The sequence below is a fragment of the Typopeltis vanoorti genome, chromosome 13 (assembly GCF_054136105.1).
Source record: "Typopeltis vanoorti isolate ZY-2024b chromosome 13, IOZ_Tvanoo_1.0, whole genome shotgun sequence".
Taxonomy (NCBI): domain Eukaryota; kingdom Metazoa; phylum Arthropoda; class Arachnida; order Uropygi; family Thelyphonidae; genus Typopeltis; species Typopeltis vanoorti.
In genome coordinates this window covers 46,626,838-46,646,619 of record NC_143561.1, presented here as the reverse complement: position 1 = coordinate 46,646,619, position 19,782 = coordinate 46,626,838, and the positions used below count along the sequence as shown (strand labels likewise).

The 19,782-nt window shown below is 33.1% G+C and overlaps 1 protein-coding gene across 1 annotated transcript in view; it reads left to right on the top strand.

Annotated features, from left to right (window-relative positions):
- The first annotated feature begins 2,254 nt into the window (after positions 1 to 2,254).
- LOC150100115 (glutamate receptor 2-like) overlaps positions 2,255 to 19,782 on the top strand; it is a 92,740-nt gene continuing 75,212 nt past the window's right edge. Inside the window, exons 1-7 of the mRNA XM_090403215.1 lie at positions 2,255 to 2,346; positions 7,113 to 7,309; positions 8,183 to 8,280; positions 10,219 to 10,303; positions 11,447 to 11,605; positions 15,875 to 16,025; positions 19,167 to 19,399. Coding sequence (XP_090259341.1) covers positions 7,283 to 7,309; positions 8,183 to 8,280; positions 10,219 to 10,303; positions 11,447 to 11,605; positions 15,875 to 16,025; positions 19,167 to 19,399 — 753 coding nt within the window. The 5' untranslated portion in view covers positions 2,255 to 2,346; positions 7,113 to 7,282. The remainder of the gene's footprint in view (positions 2,347 to 7,112; positions 7,310 to 8,182; positions 8,281 to 10,218; positions 10,304 to 11,446; positions 11,606 to 15,874; positions 16,026 to 19,166; positions 19,400 to 19,782) is intronic.

Sequence of the window (19,782 nt, the reverse complement as noted above, 5' to 3'; positions counted from 1 at the left end):
CACACGATGAAAATATCATCGAAATAACACAACCAAATTTTAGGTTTTTGACGTGTTCTATTGCTTTCTTTTCAAAGAATTCTGTGAATAAATTAGGCAGACCGGTTATATATGAGAACAATGATGGTACACCAACTCTCTGAAGGTCAATCTAAAGAGAGTTAATTCCTGTTCAATTGCAAAAAATCTACCAACACACTGAAATTTTTATTCTAAAAAAAACAACTCATTTTTGGAACCGATTTGAACTTTCCAAGAGTGATCATCAATCACTCTCTTTAGATTCCAACTAAATTGTGGGACATTATGGTCAGTCCTTTCGCCAACAAAACTGTCTCATTTCCTCTCACGAGAAAACTAATTCCTTTGAGAAATGAGTGTATAAAGATGACTGTTTTCTGATTTGAAAGAGACTGAATGATATCTATTTTGCCAACAATATATTGTAACTAAGTAATCAGTTACGTGGTCTGGTATAGAACCAGAAAAAGTGTTTATACTTCTTGATTCTTTTTATGAATCAATATATATTTATATATATATATATATATATATATATATATATATATATATATATATATATATATATATATATATATATATATATATATATATATATATATATATATATATATATATATATATATATATATATATAATATATATATATATTGATTCATATATTCAAAACATATTTATATTATGCATAAAATAATCTTTGTGTCTTTTAAATATTTAATATTTTATCCACTGTATTTTTTGTTTTATTTATTTTTAATATCTTTTGTATCATTTGTATTATAACAGTATATATACTTTTATCGATAATAATAATAATAATACAAAGATTTTTGTATTATTTTAGTTAAAACCGGTACAGTATAATTAATAATATGTAAAATAGTCGTGACTGTATGTTATTTTCGATCATTTAAAATTATAAATATATATTCTTGTGAAGTACATATATTTTAAATACATTTATTAATTTAAAAGAAATATATTTTAAACCAGACTAAACTTAGTCTTGTTCGTGTTGATTCTTTACGATGGCAGGCCAATAGGTGACCTGAAGCTGCATAATCACGGTCGAATGTGGCACGTTGGCTTAATGTGACCTAAAGTGTCGTCTCGGTACCAATGTATCTACTGTCGGGAAAGAGGATTAATTATAAAAAGAGCTGACCAAGATTACCCAAGAGATACGTGAAACGGAACAGATCAATAACAGCAAGATGGAACATTATTCATAATTATTAGAAGCTACGGGATCCCTGATAAATATGTAAGTATAATAAAAAAATAGAAGTATAACGACATCGGAATGCTTTGAGATAAGGAGTGATGCGAGACAGGGTTAGAAAATTATCATTGAAGAAAATGAATGAAATAGAATATCACATTACAAATGAAGAACTCTCCAGACGACGTAATTTTAATATCCTCAAACATTCTAATATACACACGAAAGCAGAAGCACAGTATAAGCGAAGAAAAACATTAAGTCTTAAAATACATAGGAATGCAACCAAAACTCTTAAACTGAACAGCAGATTAGTGCAAACTAATTGAAATTAAAATATTACTCGCATATTTTGAATGTGTGTGTGTGTGTGTGTGTGTGTGTGTGTGTGTGTGTGTGTGTGTGTGTGTGTGTGTGTGTGTGTGTGTGTGTGTGTGTGTGTGTGTGTGTGTGTGTGTGTGTGTGTGTGTGTGTGCGCGCCATGAGGAGAATACAATAAAGGCACATAAAAGTCTTCTACTAATTTGAATGTAGTCCAGCTTTTGTTTATGCATGTATTGTATTTTCTAATAAAAGCTGATCACAGGAATTGAACCACAAGGTCTCCTTTCAGTCTAACATTAAAAAATGTTATAACCTAAGCACAATTATTATCATTGATATCATTCAGTTTATTACAATATAAAACGCTTTCAGATCTATACAATTTATGTTGCCATTAGACATTCCTATGGGAACCTCTTTCTTTTTCGTGTACGTCATAATTTGTGTGCGTTTGTTTTGAATAATAGAAATATGGCGTGCTTCCTCGTAACCTAAGCGAACCACAAACTGATATTTGAAATCAATAACATAAAAAGATGGTTTCGTTGCTATGTCAGTTGTACATAAAATATGCAGTTGAATAATAAGCATATAAAAATTCACAACTGGTAACGAGTTCCTAATGATATAAAGCAGCGGTTGTCTTGGTGTAACACATAGTTATCTGGAGCTTCGACGGCAATGTGTAGGAAATTCCCGAGTTAGCAATTTCACAAAAACTATGCTGTTCTATTTTAGTACAGGTTTCTCAGCAATGGACAAACTGATATAGTAAAATGGTAAGTAAAATCAAACGAATCATGTGATTATCCTTTCTCTTATTAATTGCTTCGACAGACTATTTCAAGAAGTCGTAGAAATTATTAAATCATCAGTAACATTAAAGAAATATTAACGAAGGCTATGTATGTAGGAATCATGAATAACTTCTTTGACACTAATTGAAGTCTGAAATTATCTGCTATTAGTTTCATATAATCCAGTACCAAAATGGTTCATGAACGTAAATCTTTTCTTGTATAAACGTTTAGAATCCCACAATGAAAGATTTGTTGTTCACTGGCCTGTTTATCTGAAATTTTGCTTGTTTTCGAAATGGAGATACGAACGGTTTTTTATAAGAAATAGGAGATTCTGGGATTTGGTTGAAGGAAATTAGGTAATACATTCTAAAGGACACCAAGGAGTATAATCTGCATTCTTCAACAAAACCACTGAAAGAATTGCATTAAGTGAGAAAAGATACTGTGTCGCCATAGTGAATTGGTTCAGTGGGACTGATAACTATTATATTTCTCACGAACGCGAATGTGTTGAGGGTTTGCCGTTGATTTGGGAGAATCTACTGAAATTTTTTATGCGTTGCTTTCAGATTTAACTTCTTCCCCCCTCCACTTACGTTTTTTTTTTTTCATTTTTTATTGCCCATTCTTAGTCACGCTGCAGTGTGTTTGTTGTGAAACAAGATGGCACAGCCAAAGCTGTGTCATCTAGTTTCACATAAACCAGGATTTTCAACCAAAATCACATAAACCAGGATTTTCAAATTTCATATTCACCGTCAATAATTTTTGGACGTTCGATAAAAATTAATTATATAATAAATCATACCTGTTACTTATTTTATTTAATAATTTCTCCAATGTCTCGGCTGAAATATTACTCAAATCCAACTTAATACACTCTAATTAGCTACTTTTGTCCTACGTGGGCGGGATTCATGTCCTTTAAGTAGTGCCAACCAAGACATCTCCCATACCGAATTATATTTTTATAAGCTATCAGGAAAGGGTTAATCCAGCTTTAGAATATTCATGGATATATTATGTTCTTTAATAAAGATACTAAGATCTTGCCAGTATAAATTCTTCAGTTATTTTCTTTGCAGTAATTTTCAATAAAACTGTTTTTTCTTTTTATGTTTAAACTTTTTATACTTCGCCTTGATGAGTTAGTTGAAAAATAACTAAATATATCAAGTAGGATATATTTAAATAACTATTTTATCCGATTGCATGTTTTCTTTCTCTTTTTCTCTTCACGTTTTGTTATTTTATACATGAAACTAAGTCAAATTAGGTATAGGCTCTCCAGTTCAACAAAAAAAAATAAATAAATAAACCTCCCTCTAAAATTCATAAAAAAAAAACTCAAAATCACACACACAAAAAAAAATCTTTCACATTCACTTTAGCAACATTTGCGCCATCAACAGTTACTTAATTGATGCACATCATGTTCCACCATCCAAACCTGGTGTTCTGTTCTGGATGAACCTCAAATATCCACTAAATCAATTGCAGCTCATCTCAGCTGTCCACATTGCACCCTCTACGACTCCCTCCTCAATAAGGGAAGTAATTGTGCTTTTGTGTGTTTTGATATTGCTTGCCAGAGGATGCCTAACCTAAAATCTCACCCTTTTGACTTCGTGTGGCTTAAAATTTCTTTGCCAGAGTTTGTTTCATTTATCTGCTGCCGCTATCGCTCTCCCAATTCTGAAAATCGTTCTGCCCTATTTGACTTGCTATTTTCAAAGCTCGATTTCATGCAGTCAAAAGTTCCAAACACTGAAGTCAGGCTTCTTGGTGATTTCAATGTCCATAGTTCTAATTGACTCCTTCTTTTGAATTTCACTGATGAAGCAGGAAGAGCGGAAGAACTTTTTGATGTAAACCATGACTTACAGGCAAAACATATCATTCATCTCCCTACCCGAATTCGTGACAATCCTCTTCATTCATTCAACACTCTACCGATCAGTACCGATTCAATACTTCAACCGATCAGCGGTCGGCAACCTTTCCATACTCACGGGCCACATTCAACTTTTATTTTTAATAATCGGGCCGCAAATGTTTAATTAAGTGAAAATAGTAAGTGAAAAAAGTATCTGAGTTATAAATTTTTATTATATCAGTCTTAAAAACGCAGAAATATTTAAAGTACGAGATGTGAAACAAGCATGAAAATGAAACCCAATGAAAAAGGATTATCACGTAAAAACAAAGTAATATAGATTATGCATCACAATATGTGTGTCTCCCTACTTTTTTGGCAAGCATCGATAAAATTTTTCGATATTTTCTAACGAAAATGCCTTCCTTAATGCGCACCAAAATCTCCGTTGTCGTCGGATGAAGTCGAAGTTGTTATCCCCCACTCATGATGACTCACAAGGTTGTCTCACACCAAGTTGTCCGACGATATCAAGAAGTATAGATATAAAATTATTTTTAATTTATTATTCATATTATAAAATGTATTATTTAAATAATTCAACATACGGGCCACATGCCATGTAAGTATGGTCAACCTTTTATGGGCTGCCAAAAATGCACGTTTGGGCCGCATGCGGCCCGCCGACACCTGCTCTAGATGTTTTCTTAACTAGTTCTCCTTCCAGGTACTCTGTTCGTTGACTGCTACTCTTGGCAATTCAGACCACAACTTATCGAAATTTCTTTTCTGGTGAAACGTGCTTAAGTCATTCACAACCTCTCATGCTCTGGCATTACAACAATGTCAAGTTTGACTACTGTTTTCCTTCTTTAGATCCAGATATTCTGTTCATCTTGTTACAGAAATAACATATATTTGAATACAAACTTTCAATCCTCACTTTATTCAAGTTCCCCAACCGATATCTAAACATTGGTGGTTTTCCAAAAACGTGTGCAAATGTGCCCACGAAAATCAAGCAGCCTTTCACAAGTGGTTTCAGACCAAAGCGTTACCTTCATTCATAGCCTACACTTGCCCAAAACACTTGTAAAACCGGCATTAAAAGAGAACTGTGCAACTCATACCTCCTTTTACCTTCCACCAAAAAGACATGAGTTGAATCTTGAACAACATGGACACTATAAAGGCAGCGTATCCTAACAGAATTCCTCCTATTGTGCTTGAAAGTTGTGCTCCTGAACTAACACCCGTCTCTCTCTCTCATCTCTTCACTAAACTGTACTCAGCTGCCATCTACCCTTCAGCATGGATAGGTCAAGTTATCGACCTATCGCATTCGCATCAGTTTTGTCTAAAGTGACATAGAACGTTACCAACAGTCAATTTCTTCAGTACCTCGAGAATTGCTAGCTAATTAGTGACCAACAGCATGGATTTCGCCAGTGTAGATCCATAAATCTCCTCTCCTATGTCACTCGCATTCCTGGAAAGGTTTTGAGAAATCTCTGCGTTGCTCTTGACACCTCCAAAACCTTGGAGATGTCAAGATGTCCAAGATAGGGGGTCGGAAATCGAGGACAGCTTAACAAATTACCATCATTTGGAGTGACTCTGTCCTTGTGTAAATGGATCGAGTGAAGAAGTCTCTCCTCAGACCTTCCTGTCAATGCTGATGTCCCCGAGAGGCTCTGTCATTTCACCCACCCTCTATGCAGTGGTGCATCTAAAACCTCCCTAAAAATTCTTGATGCTGTTCAGAAAAGGGCAGTCGGACTGGAAAATGACACTTCTCTTACAGACTCTGTTCAGCCACTTTTCTAAAAGATAAGTTTCTTCACTGTGTGTCTTCTACAGATATTTCTATGGCCACTGTTCAGGAGTACCTTCATCTATTGTACCTTCTGGTTTTGCCAGACTACAGGAATTCGTTACAGCTACTCAACACCCTTTCACAGTCAAACTGCATACTGGAGCCTGCTATTCTCGATCATGTTTCATTCCTTCCAACTCAGTTCTGTGAGACAGTCTCCCTCACGAAGCATTTCTAAAGGACTACAACCTCCAGTAGTTTAAGAATATCAACAGATTACTTTATTCGTAGCCTACCCTAATTCGGCATCTGTTTGCTGGCTGGCTGACTTTCATGTGTGGGATAAATATGAAAATAGAAATAAAAATAAAAGTAAATAAATTTCTTAAATCATATTCTGGACAAAAATTTAAAAAAAAAAAAGTAAAATTATTTATTTTATAAAGAAAATTTAAAAGAAAAAAAAAAAGAGTTCAATTCCCTCAAATATTTAAAATAGCATTAGTTCCAAATTTCTCTATAAATAAATAAAACTATAAAATAGCTAGTGACAGAACACTTATACCTACAGTGTTAAAGAGAAGAAAAAATCAAATATATTTGGTATTTATTCCAATTTTAATTATATATGCACAGCAAATGTATTTTAAAACAATCCTTGCGACATACTACTTTTGCGAGCGCATGAAAAATAAAATACAGGGTTTATTTCATTTGTAATGTGAAATTTTTCATATAGATTAGTGCGTTAATATATAAAGCCGTTCAACTATTTTTGGTAAAACAATATTTAAAATATAATAATATAAAAAATATAATTAAAAATTTTGAATACAGTTTCTTGTAATGTATAATGTTCCACTTATCTTTATTAAAAATAATTTATATTAATCATTTTCGGAATTGTATAATAATATATTTACAGTGGTCATTTATTTATATTAACTGAAATATTTATATGTATAATAATCATTGCATACCTGATTCATAATTGTATTAAATGTACATATATGCAGAAACAAGAGAAGGTCCTTTTTTTTTCCGTAACAGGAATGATGGATAAATAAGCTGCACTGGATAGCGTCGTTAACCAAGTCATAAACTATTGCTAAGGAATACGCGGAAACAACAATAAATGCAAGGTTATTATATAACTTGAATGAAGTGATCAGTTAATTTTTATATTGTATTTTAACTGCAGTTTTCTACTCAAAGCCAAGATGCTCTATCTTCGAATACTGTATTATGTGAGTAAACTTTGATTTAATTTTATTGGCGATTATTATAACGATGTTGGTATCATTTATTTTGAAAATAAGTATCAAACTTTATACTGTTTTACTTTTTTTTTAATCATCGCTATTTTTTTCTTGTATTGTATTGGTGTTTCCTTAGTACAACAAATTTTATTTTCATGGAAATAAATTTTATTATAAAAATATGTCTATCTTTCATTAGTTAGAAGTTTATTTAAAATCATTTCACTTTTAAAAAGTTTTCTAAAATTTCAATTTATTTGTAATTTCTGTTTTTATTCCCCTAGCAAATACAGTTCTGCTACTTTAAATTATTGACAAAGTTTCCATGATCGATCTCTCGCTAATTAGCCGTCATGAAACTATCATTACCAGTATACGGTGTCAGATAAATCTCATAATAAACTGATATTTTTTACATATTTTTTGTAAAAATAAAAAATGATTTTTTTTTTCAAATGCCTCTGTGTAAGTGATCACAGATACTTTGGTTTCTTTCAAATTGATTCTCAGACATTCTAGCCATGCTTCCTATTTATAATCGTGATCATTAGGCGACGTGAAAGAGTGTTGCTTGATCATGACATCATTGTTAGATCGAATGGAATCTGAAAGAGAAAGCAATGTTATTCTGATAAAAATTCAGTTGATTGTCGTCAGAAAATATACATTGAGCATAAATAGATGTTATTATCGCCATTAGATTTCATTTGAGCGGGAAATTTCAAGCGAAAGCCAATCGTAGATCAACCAATATATCCAAATTGCAATAGCTGAATAAGTACAAATAAATATATAAATATGAATAAACAGTATACTCTTAAATCGTTTCCTTATGTGTTTTGAATTTTATTTATTTTTTAGAAGGATTCAGACTTTGTGTATTACGTTCCTGCAAAGAGAAAGGTGCAGGGAATTTTTGTGGATATGGTAGCGAAACTGTCCCACACAATGAATTTTACGTAAGTTAAATTTATCCATTGTATTAAATTTTAATATTGTGTGATAAGAAGAGAGACTTTAGTTCTTTATTCTACATTTCTCTGTTGTGTGATTTATATTGGAAATTAAATCTGAAACAACAAAAGATACATTTCAACAAGATGCAATAGTTAATGATATTTCCGAACAAATGCTTCACCTCCGAAGACCACCGAAATTTTCTTCGGATATGTAAAGATCTACACATCTCTGGAAAAGAAATTACGTTTCATTGGATTCTATTCTTCGCATGTATGGGTTTCAGTCAAATTTCAACTCACTGTGAGTGTTATGTTGGTCGTGGATAGGCTTGTTTATTAAAAGAAGAATACGATGAGTTTGAGATCTCACACAAGTTTAAATATTTTGACGGCAAATATAATTTATTCTTATGTAGAGAGTCAGAGAAGTAATGTACGAATTATTGTGTATAATATATAATATTGCTATAATATCTATTACGAAATTATAGTTTTTTGTAAATAAATATACCTACACGTTAATTGTATTATGTAATTTCTTGACAACACGGTTTTATTTTACCGTCCATAATACTATGGTAAAGATCAACTTATTGTGCTAATATTATTTATAGCGGGCGAAATAATCTACCAAGATACATTGGAAGTAAGTTCATAACAAAAGCGCGCCGTTATAGTCCTTATAAGGACTGGCTTAAAGGGGTGAAGCAAGAATGCTTTTCATCTTCCCCGTTATCTGTAAAGGACAGTGTAAGGATAAGGTTGAGCAATTAAAGCTCTGATCATGGCAGGAGGGAATCACCGACTATGTAAATAAAGGTGAAATCTCAAAAAATCGGACGATCTCTAGGCCACTCCATAGTGGGCGAAAGACCGTCCAAATCTCCGCGTTGGTTCTACTCAGTGAAACTCGACCACTGAGTAGAACCGCTCATTCCGAAGAAAATAATTCACCGGCAAGTACCCCTCAGCGGGCCGTGCCGGAGAACACTTTCCCCGGAGACTCAAAATGCTCCCTTAGGGCAAAACCTAAGAGAGCGAACTCATTACCCAGGATAACAACAACAGCCGAACCTCAGTTAAACTTCATTGGTTCAGCATTGCCATCCGTTACCCTTCATGGGCATCTCATATAAAATCAATCACCGACTATTTAAATAAAGGTGAAATCTCAAAAAATAAGAAGGATCTCTAGGCCACTCCATAGTGGGCGAAAGACCGTCCATATCTCAGCGTTGGTTCCACTCAGTGACGGGCTCCCCGACCCGACCACCGAGCAGAACCGCTCAAATTCCGAAGAAAAAGAAAACAATTCACCGACAAAGCCCCTCAGCGGGCCGTGCCGGAGAACTACTTCCCCGGAGACTCAAAGTGCTCCCTTAAGGCAAAACCTAAGAGAGCGAACTCAAAAACTCATCGCCCAAGGGGGTAACAGCAACAGCCGAACCTCAGTTAAACTTCATTGGTTCAGCATTGCCATCCGTTACCCTATATATGGGCATCTCATATAAAATCAATCACCGCATCTCACGGTCGATTGATTCAACCGAAACCTTCATAACCCTAAACATTTTATAAGTGTATGAATTTATGTTTTGAAAAACAAAATAAATATTCTTTACTGACTAGAAGTATATAAACAGTTAATTAAAACCATTAACTTAAATAATTATTTTATAACTGAATAGTAAAAAGTTTAAAGTCCTATAAATAAATAAGCACATTTTCAGGATTATCTAACTTTAATATTTCCATGTAATTATGGAATAACAGTTCCCAAATTTAGTTCGTTCAATTTACCACGACCATTATGAGTATTATACAGTAAAATAAAAAAAATCAGGAAAATATTTAGAAAAAAAAAATGAAAGTCATTTTGATACTGCAAATAAAACTTCTGCATTAACATGTATAAGTTCTTTTCTTTTTATTTCACAGTTACAGATTCGGATTTGATCCAGTTCTTGGTGACCAACTTCCAACCGGATCATTTTATGGAACCATTGGGCGTCTTGTGCACAATGTAAGTTAAAATAATGCAATCATAACGCTAGTATGTTTATCATCAATTTGATTACTGAAATAAGAACCCACAGGCTTCACTTCGGCGAGATAAAATATTCAAAATCAAGTGGACATTGAATCTCACATTATTTCTTAGCCGAATAAGAAACTCAAAGATAGGAAATCTAATCTAAGAGTTTCATGCCGAATATAGAAAACTATATAAAGTTCGGCGAGACCAAGCGTAAGCCAACACCTGGTAGTGCAATGCTGGGAAACTCGTAGTAAAGGTGGAGTAAGCTCCAATCACTGTGTTTAGTATTTACCCATAATGCAAAACACAGCTCCTAGGAGATGTATTATTGCTCTATATTATGAGAGAAGGTCACTACCCAGACCGGTTTCGACCTTTTTTTGAGGTCTCGTCAGTGGGTAGGTAGACATAGAAATAACCTAGGTAGACCTAGAGTGACAGTAGACCCTCACTCTAGGTCTACCTATTCACTGAAGAGACCTCGAGAAAAGGTCGAAACCGGTCTGGGTAGTGACCTTCTCTCATAATGTAGAGTTCTTCTCTCATTATGAGGGTCTACCTAGGTTATTTCTATGTCTACCTACTCACTGAAGAGACCTCAAAAAAGGTCGAAACCGGTCTGGGTAGTGACCTTCTCTCATAATGTAGAGCAATAATACATCTCCTAGGAGCTGTGTTTTGCATTATGGGTAAATACTAAACACAGAGATTGGACCTTACTCCACCTTTACTACGAGTTTCCCAGCATTGCACTACTAGGTGTTGGCTTACGCTCGGTCTCGCTGAACTTACAGTTTTCTATATTCGGCATGAAACTCTTAGATTAGATTTCCTATCTTTAAGTTTCTTATTCGGCTAAGAAATAATGGTATTCAATATCCACTTAATTTTGAATATCAATTTAATTTTTTCCGGGCCACTTGCAGTGAGAAATCATCTTAAAATTAATCAATGTAATTTGTTGTTAGAGTGCAGTTTGGGAAACTGTACATTCCTCTTACTTTTCATGTTATCTGCATATAGAGTATCTTTATTATTATTTAAAAAAAAAGCAATTAGCTCAAATATTGTATGCATATACGGTAGCTTTTAAAAATAATAATAATAAAGATCATCCATTCTTTCAAGAGAGGAGATATCGGTGTAGGGCCATTTTATCCTTCATATGGGCGCCATCTAGGAGTGGAATTCAGTAACCCATTAATTGATAAGAGATGGGTTATTGTAGGCAGAACTGTGCAACAAATGTCAGATTTGCATTCAGTTTTGGAGATATTTTCTGTTAAGGTAAGTACGATTTCAACAATTTCATTAATAAAAATTGATATTTGCATAAACATAATGCACGTGTTTATTTAATAATAATTTAATAAATCAATTTAATAAAAAATTATATTTACAAAAATATTATTATTATTATTAATGCTTTGATGCAATGTCAGAACACAAAATACTGACAGCAAAACATTTATATCACTATGCAGCTTTGCTGAAACATTATTTCGATGCCAACTACAGCACAGTTAGAAATACATACCTTATAACAAGACCTCAGACTACTAATTATATCACATATAAATACAATAATCCTACGGAAAGGCCCACGCGAAACTTCTACATCCCAGACATGATAAACAAATTACCTTTTGAATACAGAAACCTTACAAACTACAATAGCCTGAAAAGAGCTCTAAGGACATACTATGAAGAAGAAACACGCACCCAAAATACCATACAAACTTAATGAAACACAATATATTCGTTCAGGCTTCCAGTTCAGCGACGCTGTAATATATTCCAAGTTATTCGTGTGTGTGTGTGTGTGTGTGTGTGTGTGTGTGTGTGTGTGTGTGTGTGTGTGTGTGTGTGTGTGTGTGTGTGTGTGTGTGTGTGTGTGTGTGTGTGTGTGTGTGTGTGTGTGTGTGTGTGTGTGTGTGGTGCGTGCGAGCATGTGCGCGCGCGCGCGCGAATTTCTCAATCATAGATTTCGTAGCTTCCCAACACAGGAAAAAAAAACAATAAATAATAACCAACTGGTGTCATCCTCAGATAAGCTTACATATAAGCTTCGAGGATGAAAGCAGAGAAATTAGTTCTCATCCAAGATGTATCATATGTAACCAAGTGCATGTAATGTACATATCACATGTAAACCAAAGTATTTAATGTATGTATTATATGTAAACAAATATATGTAAAGTAAGTATCATATGTAAACAAATGTAAATAATGTATCATATGTAATCAAATGTATGTAACGTATGTAATAACTGTAATAACAAAAGTATGCAATATAGTGATTATATCCATTGATATTGTATATATAGAGGGTAAAATTGCAAAGAAACATCTGTAGTAATCATCATTATGAATATTATAATGATATATGTTGTAAACAGTTATTGCTATTATTATTATTATAAAAAAATTTAAGTACGATATGCATAATTGTCTTCATATAATGTATGTTATTTATCTGAGAAAAAAATAAATTAATTAAAAATAATAATAATAATAAAAAAATAAAACCTCCATGGAGTCAAAGACTCATCGTGGGAGGTCCACTATTATACACTGAGTTTATCTTCCTGTAGTAAATCCATGCTGGCCGCCAAAGAGTATTTTTCTGTTGTCAACGCAATTCTGAATCACAGTCCTAACTAACTTCTTTAATAACTTGACGACTTATCCAGACACACAGATTGGTCTATAATTCAAAGCCTTACTCTTTATTACCTCCCTTATGAATTGGAATAATTTTACCCCTTTCCACTCTTTTGGAAATTGACCCTGTGAGAGCTCATGCTGAATATAATGCACGTGTTTTATATAAATCTAACAAGTCAATTTAATAAAAAATTTTATTTACATAAACACTATGTACGTGTTTATTTATTTATTTTTTTTATTTTGATTACAATGCTACAATTTCGTTTTACAATTTGGTATGCTTAAAGCAAGTAACATTCAACTGTCCTTATGAAAAATCCGCCTTTAAATTTATAACCAACATTTTAAAGATTGTTGCTAATTTGACAATGGCCGTCTACGTAGTGTTGAATGATTATGTCAAGGTAAGCAGAAAAGTTAAGCCGAGAAAGAAAACGAAGCAAAGTTGTAGGAAGGCGAAGATTGAAAAGAAGATCTGTAACGATAGCAAATCCCGAATTTGCAGAGATAAAGAAGGAAGGAACAATACACAAATTGATTAGTTGCTGTAGAAGGATTGCTCAGCTGAATTAGGATTTATTCACGGGAACTTATGTAGAAAGTATCGTTTCCTTACTTGCAAAACCCTTTGGAACAGACAACTGAAAAAGTTATTGAAAAGAAAGAAGTAAGCATATTATAATACTTTAAATGTCACATAGATAGACGTCTGGACATCACTTTAGTCGAAGTGGAAAAAATGCAGAAGGAAAAAAGTGAGTGAAAAACTGACCAAGTATAGAGATCTAAAGATTTGATCCAAACTCAACGAATTCGGAACAAAAGAAAAGTAACAGTTCCATTCATCTAGGAGCAATACCATCAAAATATGTATAAGAAACCTACAAAAGCCGAGTAGACTAGATATTACTTCAGCTTCGCTTAAAGAAAACCTGGACGCTCAGAAGCACGTGATTTTGTGCGTTGTACTAATGTCTAAATGATCGTTTTTGAGGCATTTTCCGTGAATTGTCGAAGGTTTCACATATTGATTCCACTCTATCTGTACATATACTTGCCCATGACCACTCAGATCTCATGGCTGAAGATAGCGCTGATCCTCTGAAGGGGTGTTGTAATATATCCTCGCACTAATTTTGAAGTGATACACGCACAGGCATTTCGGTTAAAAACACAGCCATTTTGTGCTGTAACAAAAGATATTCAAAATATCCTACATCATGCATACTTTTAGTATTAGAAGTTTTTCAAAAAAAAGGGAAAAAAATTGGGACAGGACAGAATTCATTTTGATCAGCCCAACATCTCCTATGTTAACATAAATATAATTATTATTAATATTACGTGACACCTCCACGAAGCCCAATGACTCATCGAGGGAGTGCGGTCCACTCTGCTTCGCTACACACCTCCTCCGTCTCTACTACTACTTTTCTGCAATTACAGCACAACGACGCTACTACCATCAACGTCATCTACCATCCATCCACACCAACAACAACAGTACTGTTTTTTCTGTAAATTGCATGTGTCTCATTGCAGATTTGCCTGTATGGAGAATTAAAAACCCGAGTTAGCGGGAGAAAAAAAAACTTGTAACCACCATATGAGATTTATTTGATCTTCTCTTACTTTTTTTTCTTTGCTAGATAGGCGAAGAAATAATGTTTTTCATCTTCCTCGTTATCTGTAGAGGACAGTGTAAGGATAAGGTGTTATTGAGCTATTAAAGCTATGATCATGGCAGTAGGGTATAAGCAATAGCCGAGCCTCAGTTAAAACTTCATTGGATACAGCTCTGCCATCCATTACCCTCCCTGGGTATCCATTTTAGTCGCCTCGTACGACATGCATGGGTTACAGTGGGGCCATTCTTATCCCGGCCTCCGTACAGGGATCTCTTTTATTTTTACTATTTTACGCACAATTTATTTTATTTTCTATTTAGAAAATAAAATAGTTCTATTAATTGTTTAAGTTTTAATTTTTAATATCTTTAAAAAATCTAATCATAGTTTTAATAATTGATGTATTTAAAAAATAAGTAATAAATAATCGTAGAGTTTTTATTATTATGATAAATTACCAATTTTTAAATAATACGAACATTTGTCATGTTCGTCTCAAATATATTTTATATGTGATATTTTATATATTTGATAAAATGTATTTATATTAACGTTCAAATTATTTCCAGTAAATTTATTGCATAGGAACGGGAAATTAAATTAAATAAAGTGAAAAAAGTGAATATTTAAAAACACGAAATTTAACTTATCTTCTGTTTGTTTGTAAATTATAATTGAAATTAAGATTTCTCAGCGACATTCATCATATTGGATTTCTGTGAAACAAAAAAAGCAAGGAAACAATTTTTTACATACTAAAAGGGACGAGTTTAAGACATTTGAAGCGATATTTTTAGAACAACGAAATTAATAAATATAATTCTTTTGTTTTAGTTAGCGAGCGACCTGTAGATCTACAATTCATCAACCTCCTCCTAGAGACATTGTGAACTGTAGATCTACAATTCCAATGTCTCTAGGAGAAGCGCAGCTGTCTATTATTGAAAATGTAGAAACTACCAATATTTGTGCCTGCCGGCCTGGTTGACAGAGAAGATAACGTATCCACACTCCAGCCTGGGTTCGAATCCCGCAGTGGGCATGGATGTTTCTGATTGTCTGTGGAAATATTAGTGGTGGTCGGCGGTAGATGGCGTAGTTGCGCTTAGCCGGTGATTGAATGGCGGAAATGGAGTTGGAGAGCAGGTCTCCTCCTTCGATGAGTCCTTGGAGGTGTCTAATAATAATAATAATAATAATAATAATAATAATAATAATATAATGTTGTTTCGACTGATTTAAAAAATATATATTTCAGGTGTGGCTTTTATTGCTTCTTTCACTGATGACTGTGGTTGCATTAAGCATGCTCATAGAAAAACTTCAAGATAAGAGGCTTACTGGTAAAATGTTTTACCTTAAATGGATGTCAAATGGCTCAAATTACGTAGCCCTTCTGCTGTCTCAAGGTATTTTGTTATTCTGTTAGAACTCTTGAATCATTAATTCTGTCGATATACTCCACTTTAAATAAATCAACATATAATACATTAAGAAAAACAGACGATTTTAAATATTAACGAATTATCTTTGCAGGAAACCTGTTTATATTACATACGTATTTCATCGCAATCGATTCATGTGACATCTGGCACATGACGTCAAACCCTGATGTAAGCATTGCTATTTGAATAGTGTGCTCTTCATTTCATTTCTTATCTGAATAATACCAAGCGGTCCAGAACTACTTTTATGATTCGAGCATAAAAGCCTGAAATACTGAATCAAGAACTGTAGAAATAATGTAAGAAAATAAGAGAGAGAGTGACATTGCTTGAAAAACTGAAAAAATTATAATAATAAAATAAAAATTTGGCTAGACGTTAAGCATATTTTCGACACATAAAAATCAAATGCGCTAACCATTAAATATTATCTAAATTAAAATTGTTATAAAATATTAACTTACAATTTATTAATAAATGAATCGCATAATGCTTAAATTTATTTGCTTTTTGCTATTTCACGAAATACACCTTTCCTGATAATGTTTAAGGATTAATCTTCATGAATCGAACAGAAAACAAAAACGACTTTTTTTTAAAAAAGGAAGGCATCGTAACATTGCTCTTTAAGTTTACTAACGATTAATAACGATGTTTTTTATTATTACGAAACTACATTTCAGTGCTTCTCAGGCAGATGCAATCCTTGGAGCATATGTCGAGAAAGAGAGACTGAATTATGTAAAGAAGGTAGAATGGTTTGATAGGCACAGTCAGTTTATTTTGTCAAAATTTCTTTCGTCGTTGTTTTCTGATGCAGTGAGACTGAAATATATATCTATCTCCTATTGTGTTTTTACCTAAATGGTCATCTTTTTTACCGAACTTTTTTTACCACTGAATAAACCTTGCTAATGAATATTGTAAAGAACGACAAGTTTCCTTTACTCTTAAGTTCTTAAAAGAACTGGGCGGTGTACTGAGTCCTTGACTCTTTATCCCGTCATCTGAATGAAGAAAATCTGTGTGGATGGGGTGTTATTGAGCTAGAAAGCTCTAGTGATGGCTGGGTAATGGCAATAGCCGAGCCTCAGTTAAAACTTCATTGGCTACAGCATTGCCATCCGCTATCCTTCAAGTCCTAAAAAGGACTGGGATGTTTTCTTTTTACTTAAGTTCTTAAAAGAACTGGGCGATGGACTGAGTCCTTGACTCTTTATCCCGTCATCTGAATGAATAATATCTGTATGGATAGAGTGTTATTGAGCAAAAAAGCTCTAGTCATGGCCGGGTAACGGCAATAGCCGAACCTCAGTTAAAACTTCATTGGCTACAGCATTGCCATTTGTTACCCTGGAAGTCCTAAAAAGGACTTTAATTCTATTCACGATCTTCATCTTTACTTAAGTTATCTAGACAAATATTATTTTATACAATAATTTTTCATTCCTACAATTGGTGTTTTAATAATACATTAAGAAGGAGAACAAAAAACGAAATATTGGCAATAATGTTTGGAAAGCAAGTGATAAAAACACCGAATACTTATTTATTTTATAAACTAAAAAACAAGATATTTATATTACACAATTCAAGTGATACAATTCAATGTACAATATTTTACAATACAATTCAAGTAATACTATCATTATCTGGTGGTACTTACACTTATTTTTGGATATTTATTTTGTTATAGTTAATAAAAAGTTTTCTCATATGCAAATAGAGTAGAATAAATTTCGGATAGTTTTCTTAGTTTATAATAAGTTACTGGTTTTAGTGATAAAGTAAGTTAGTTTATGAATTTATGTGTAAACAAGGGCCGTAGCCATACTGGTTACTGCAGAAATAATTAGTTCGAAACAGTCACAAGTATGAGGGCTCACCTTACACGGTTTGATTTCATGTATATGTTAATATATTAGTCTCCTAAGTGCATTAGTCTCTCACTCTTTTTCTAAATGCAAAGGCTGAGGTTATAGATTTGATATCATTTGGAAGTTTATTGTAGCTAGGTATTAGAAGGATTTATGAAAAATTTCTTTGTTTGCCTTCGGTACTACCAGCATGTTCCGACCGCAGCGTAATCGATAGTCTACATTATATGCCAAGAAATTTTCAGTGTTTCGTTTTACTAATAACAGGTAACCATAGTGATATAGTTTCTGTAGTGGTAGAATATTATGAACGACATGAAGATCATTGGTTGAATGCGCGATGTCAGTAGTGGTTATTGCTCTAATTATTCTCTTTTGTATTCGTATTAAAGGAAGCAGATTGTTGTAATAATCTCCACCCTACAGGTGATACCATATTGCAGTGAGGGATTTACCCAGAAATAGTATAAGCATCTTAAGAATGCTGAATTTATACAAATTATTTTCACATAATACATTCTGTTAATTATGAACCTGAACTTATTTGTTAAGAAAGTGGTGTGGGAGTTCCACTTCAAATTGCTATCGATATGGAGGCCCAAATACTTGACTGTATCTTTGTTATGTAATTATTGTAATGAAACAAATACTTTGTTTTATTATTCTGTAAACATTATATAAGGATTTCAGATATTTCAAGAATTTTAGAATAATTTTAAAAATGCGTTCATTCTGCACAATGGACTGTAAAGATGAAGTATGTTATTGCTTTTATAAGAGATTATTACTGATGTTTTACTTAACGGTAACTACAAAAATAGTTACAGAGTGAGATATTTGTCAATAATAAATTCCGCTTTGTATTCAAAAGCTGGTGGGTTCGGCGAATAGCAATGGAGAACTCATTCAAGTTTAATGTACTTCTGAAATCGGAAGTTCATTGAAGAATATTCATTGCAACAATTTGTCTGGTTTTATTTCATATCTAACAAATCATTTGTTTTATTAATTACTTTAAAGGTGTTTGACGTCTGTCATATACACTCTTTGTAATAAATTAGTAGTAGTTAGAATCAGTTGTACATCGACGGTTCTTTTTTTTTTTCTTTTATGTTCTGTTCATAATACTACAGAATATCATTTCGAATATGTTGTTAAATGATTTTTTGATTTATATTCGTAATTTTCTGTTTGCATTTAACTTTTTTTACGTATCCCCTCTAAATAGGGAATGCAGAGTTGAGTAGAAAGACTAAGTACAGAACAAGTTACAGGATAGTTAATGTTATATGGTTGCTCTGTGCTGTTCTTACAATGATGACCGTGTTCAGAGGATTGCTTACGTCTCGATTGTCGAATAGAAAGATTATTCCTGAGGTGGAAAGTCTTCAAGATGTCTACAACAAGCCAGGAATGATTCCACTTGTAATAAAAGCCAGTTCGTATGAAAACTTCTTTCAGGTGTGTACTCCTCCCCCATTCACAATGGCATAAAAATAAGCTTCTTGCTGAAAATGTCAAAACTTGCGTGTTAATTATTGCTACAACTGTTTATAACATGAATATCACACCACAGTAAGGAAGAGGGGCTAATGTTGTAGATTAAATTACCATGAAAGACAAGACAAACGAAAGAACTACAGTAAAACCCCGAAGTTACGCGGTAGGTGGGACCAACAAAAAGCGCGTAAGTCGAATTCGCGTAACTCGGGGTATAATTTTGCATGTAATTTATATATACAAACATACAATTGTGACCAAAGGTTTACAAAAACACCTATATTTTTTAAGAAATATAATCATAATTGTAGTTTTTCGTACATAAAAAAAGAAAGTTGTTTCGA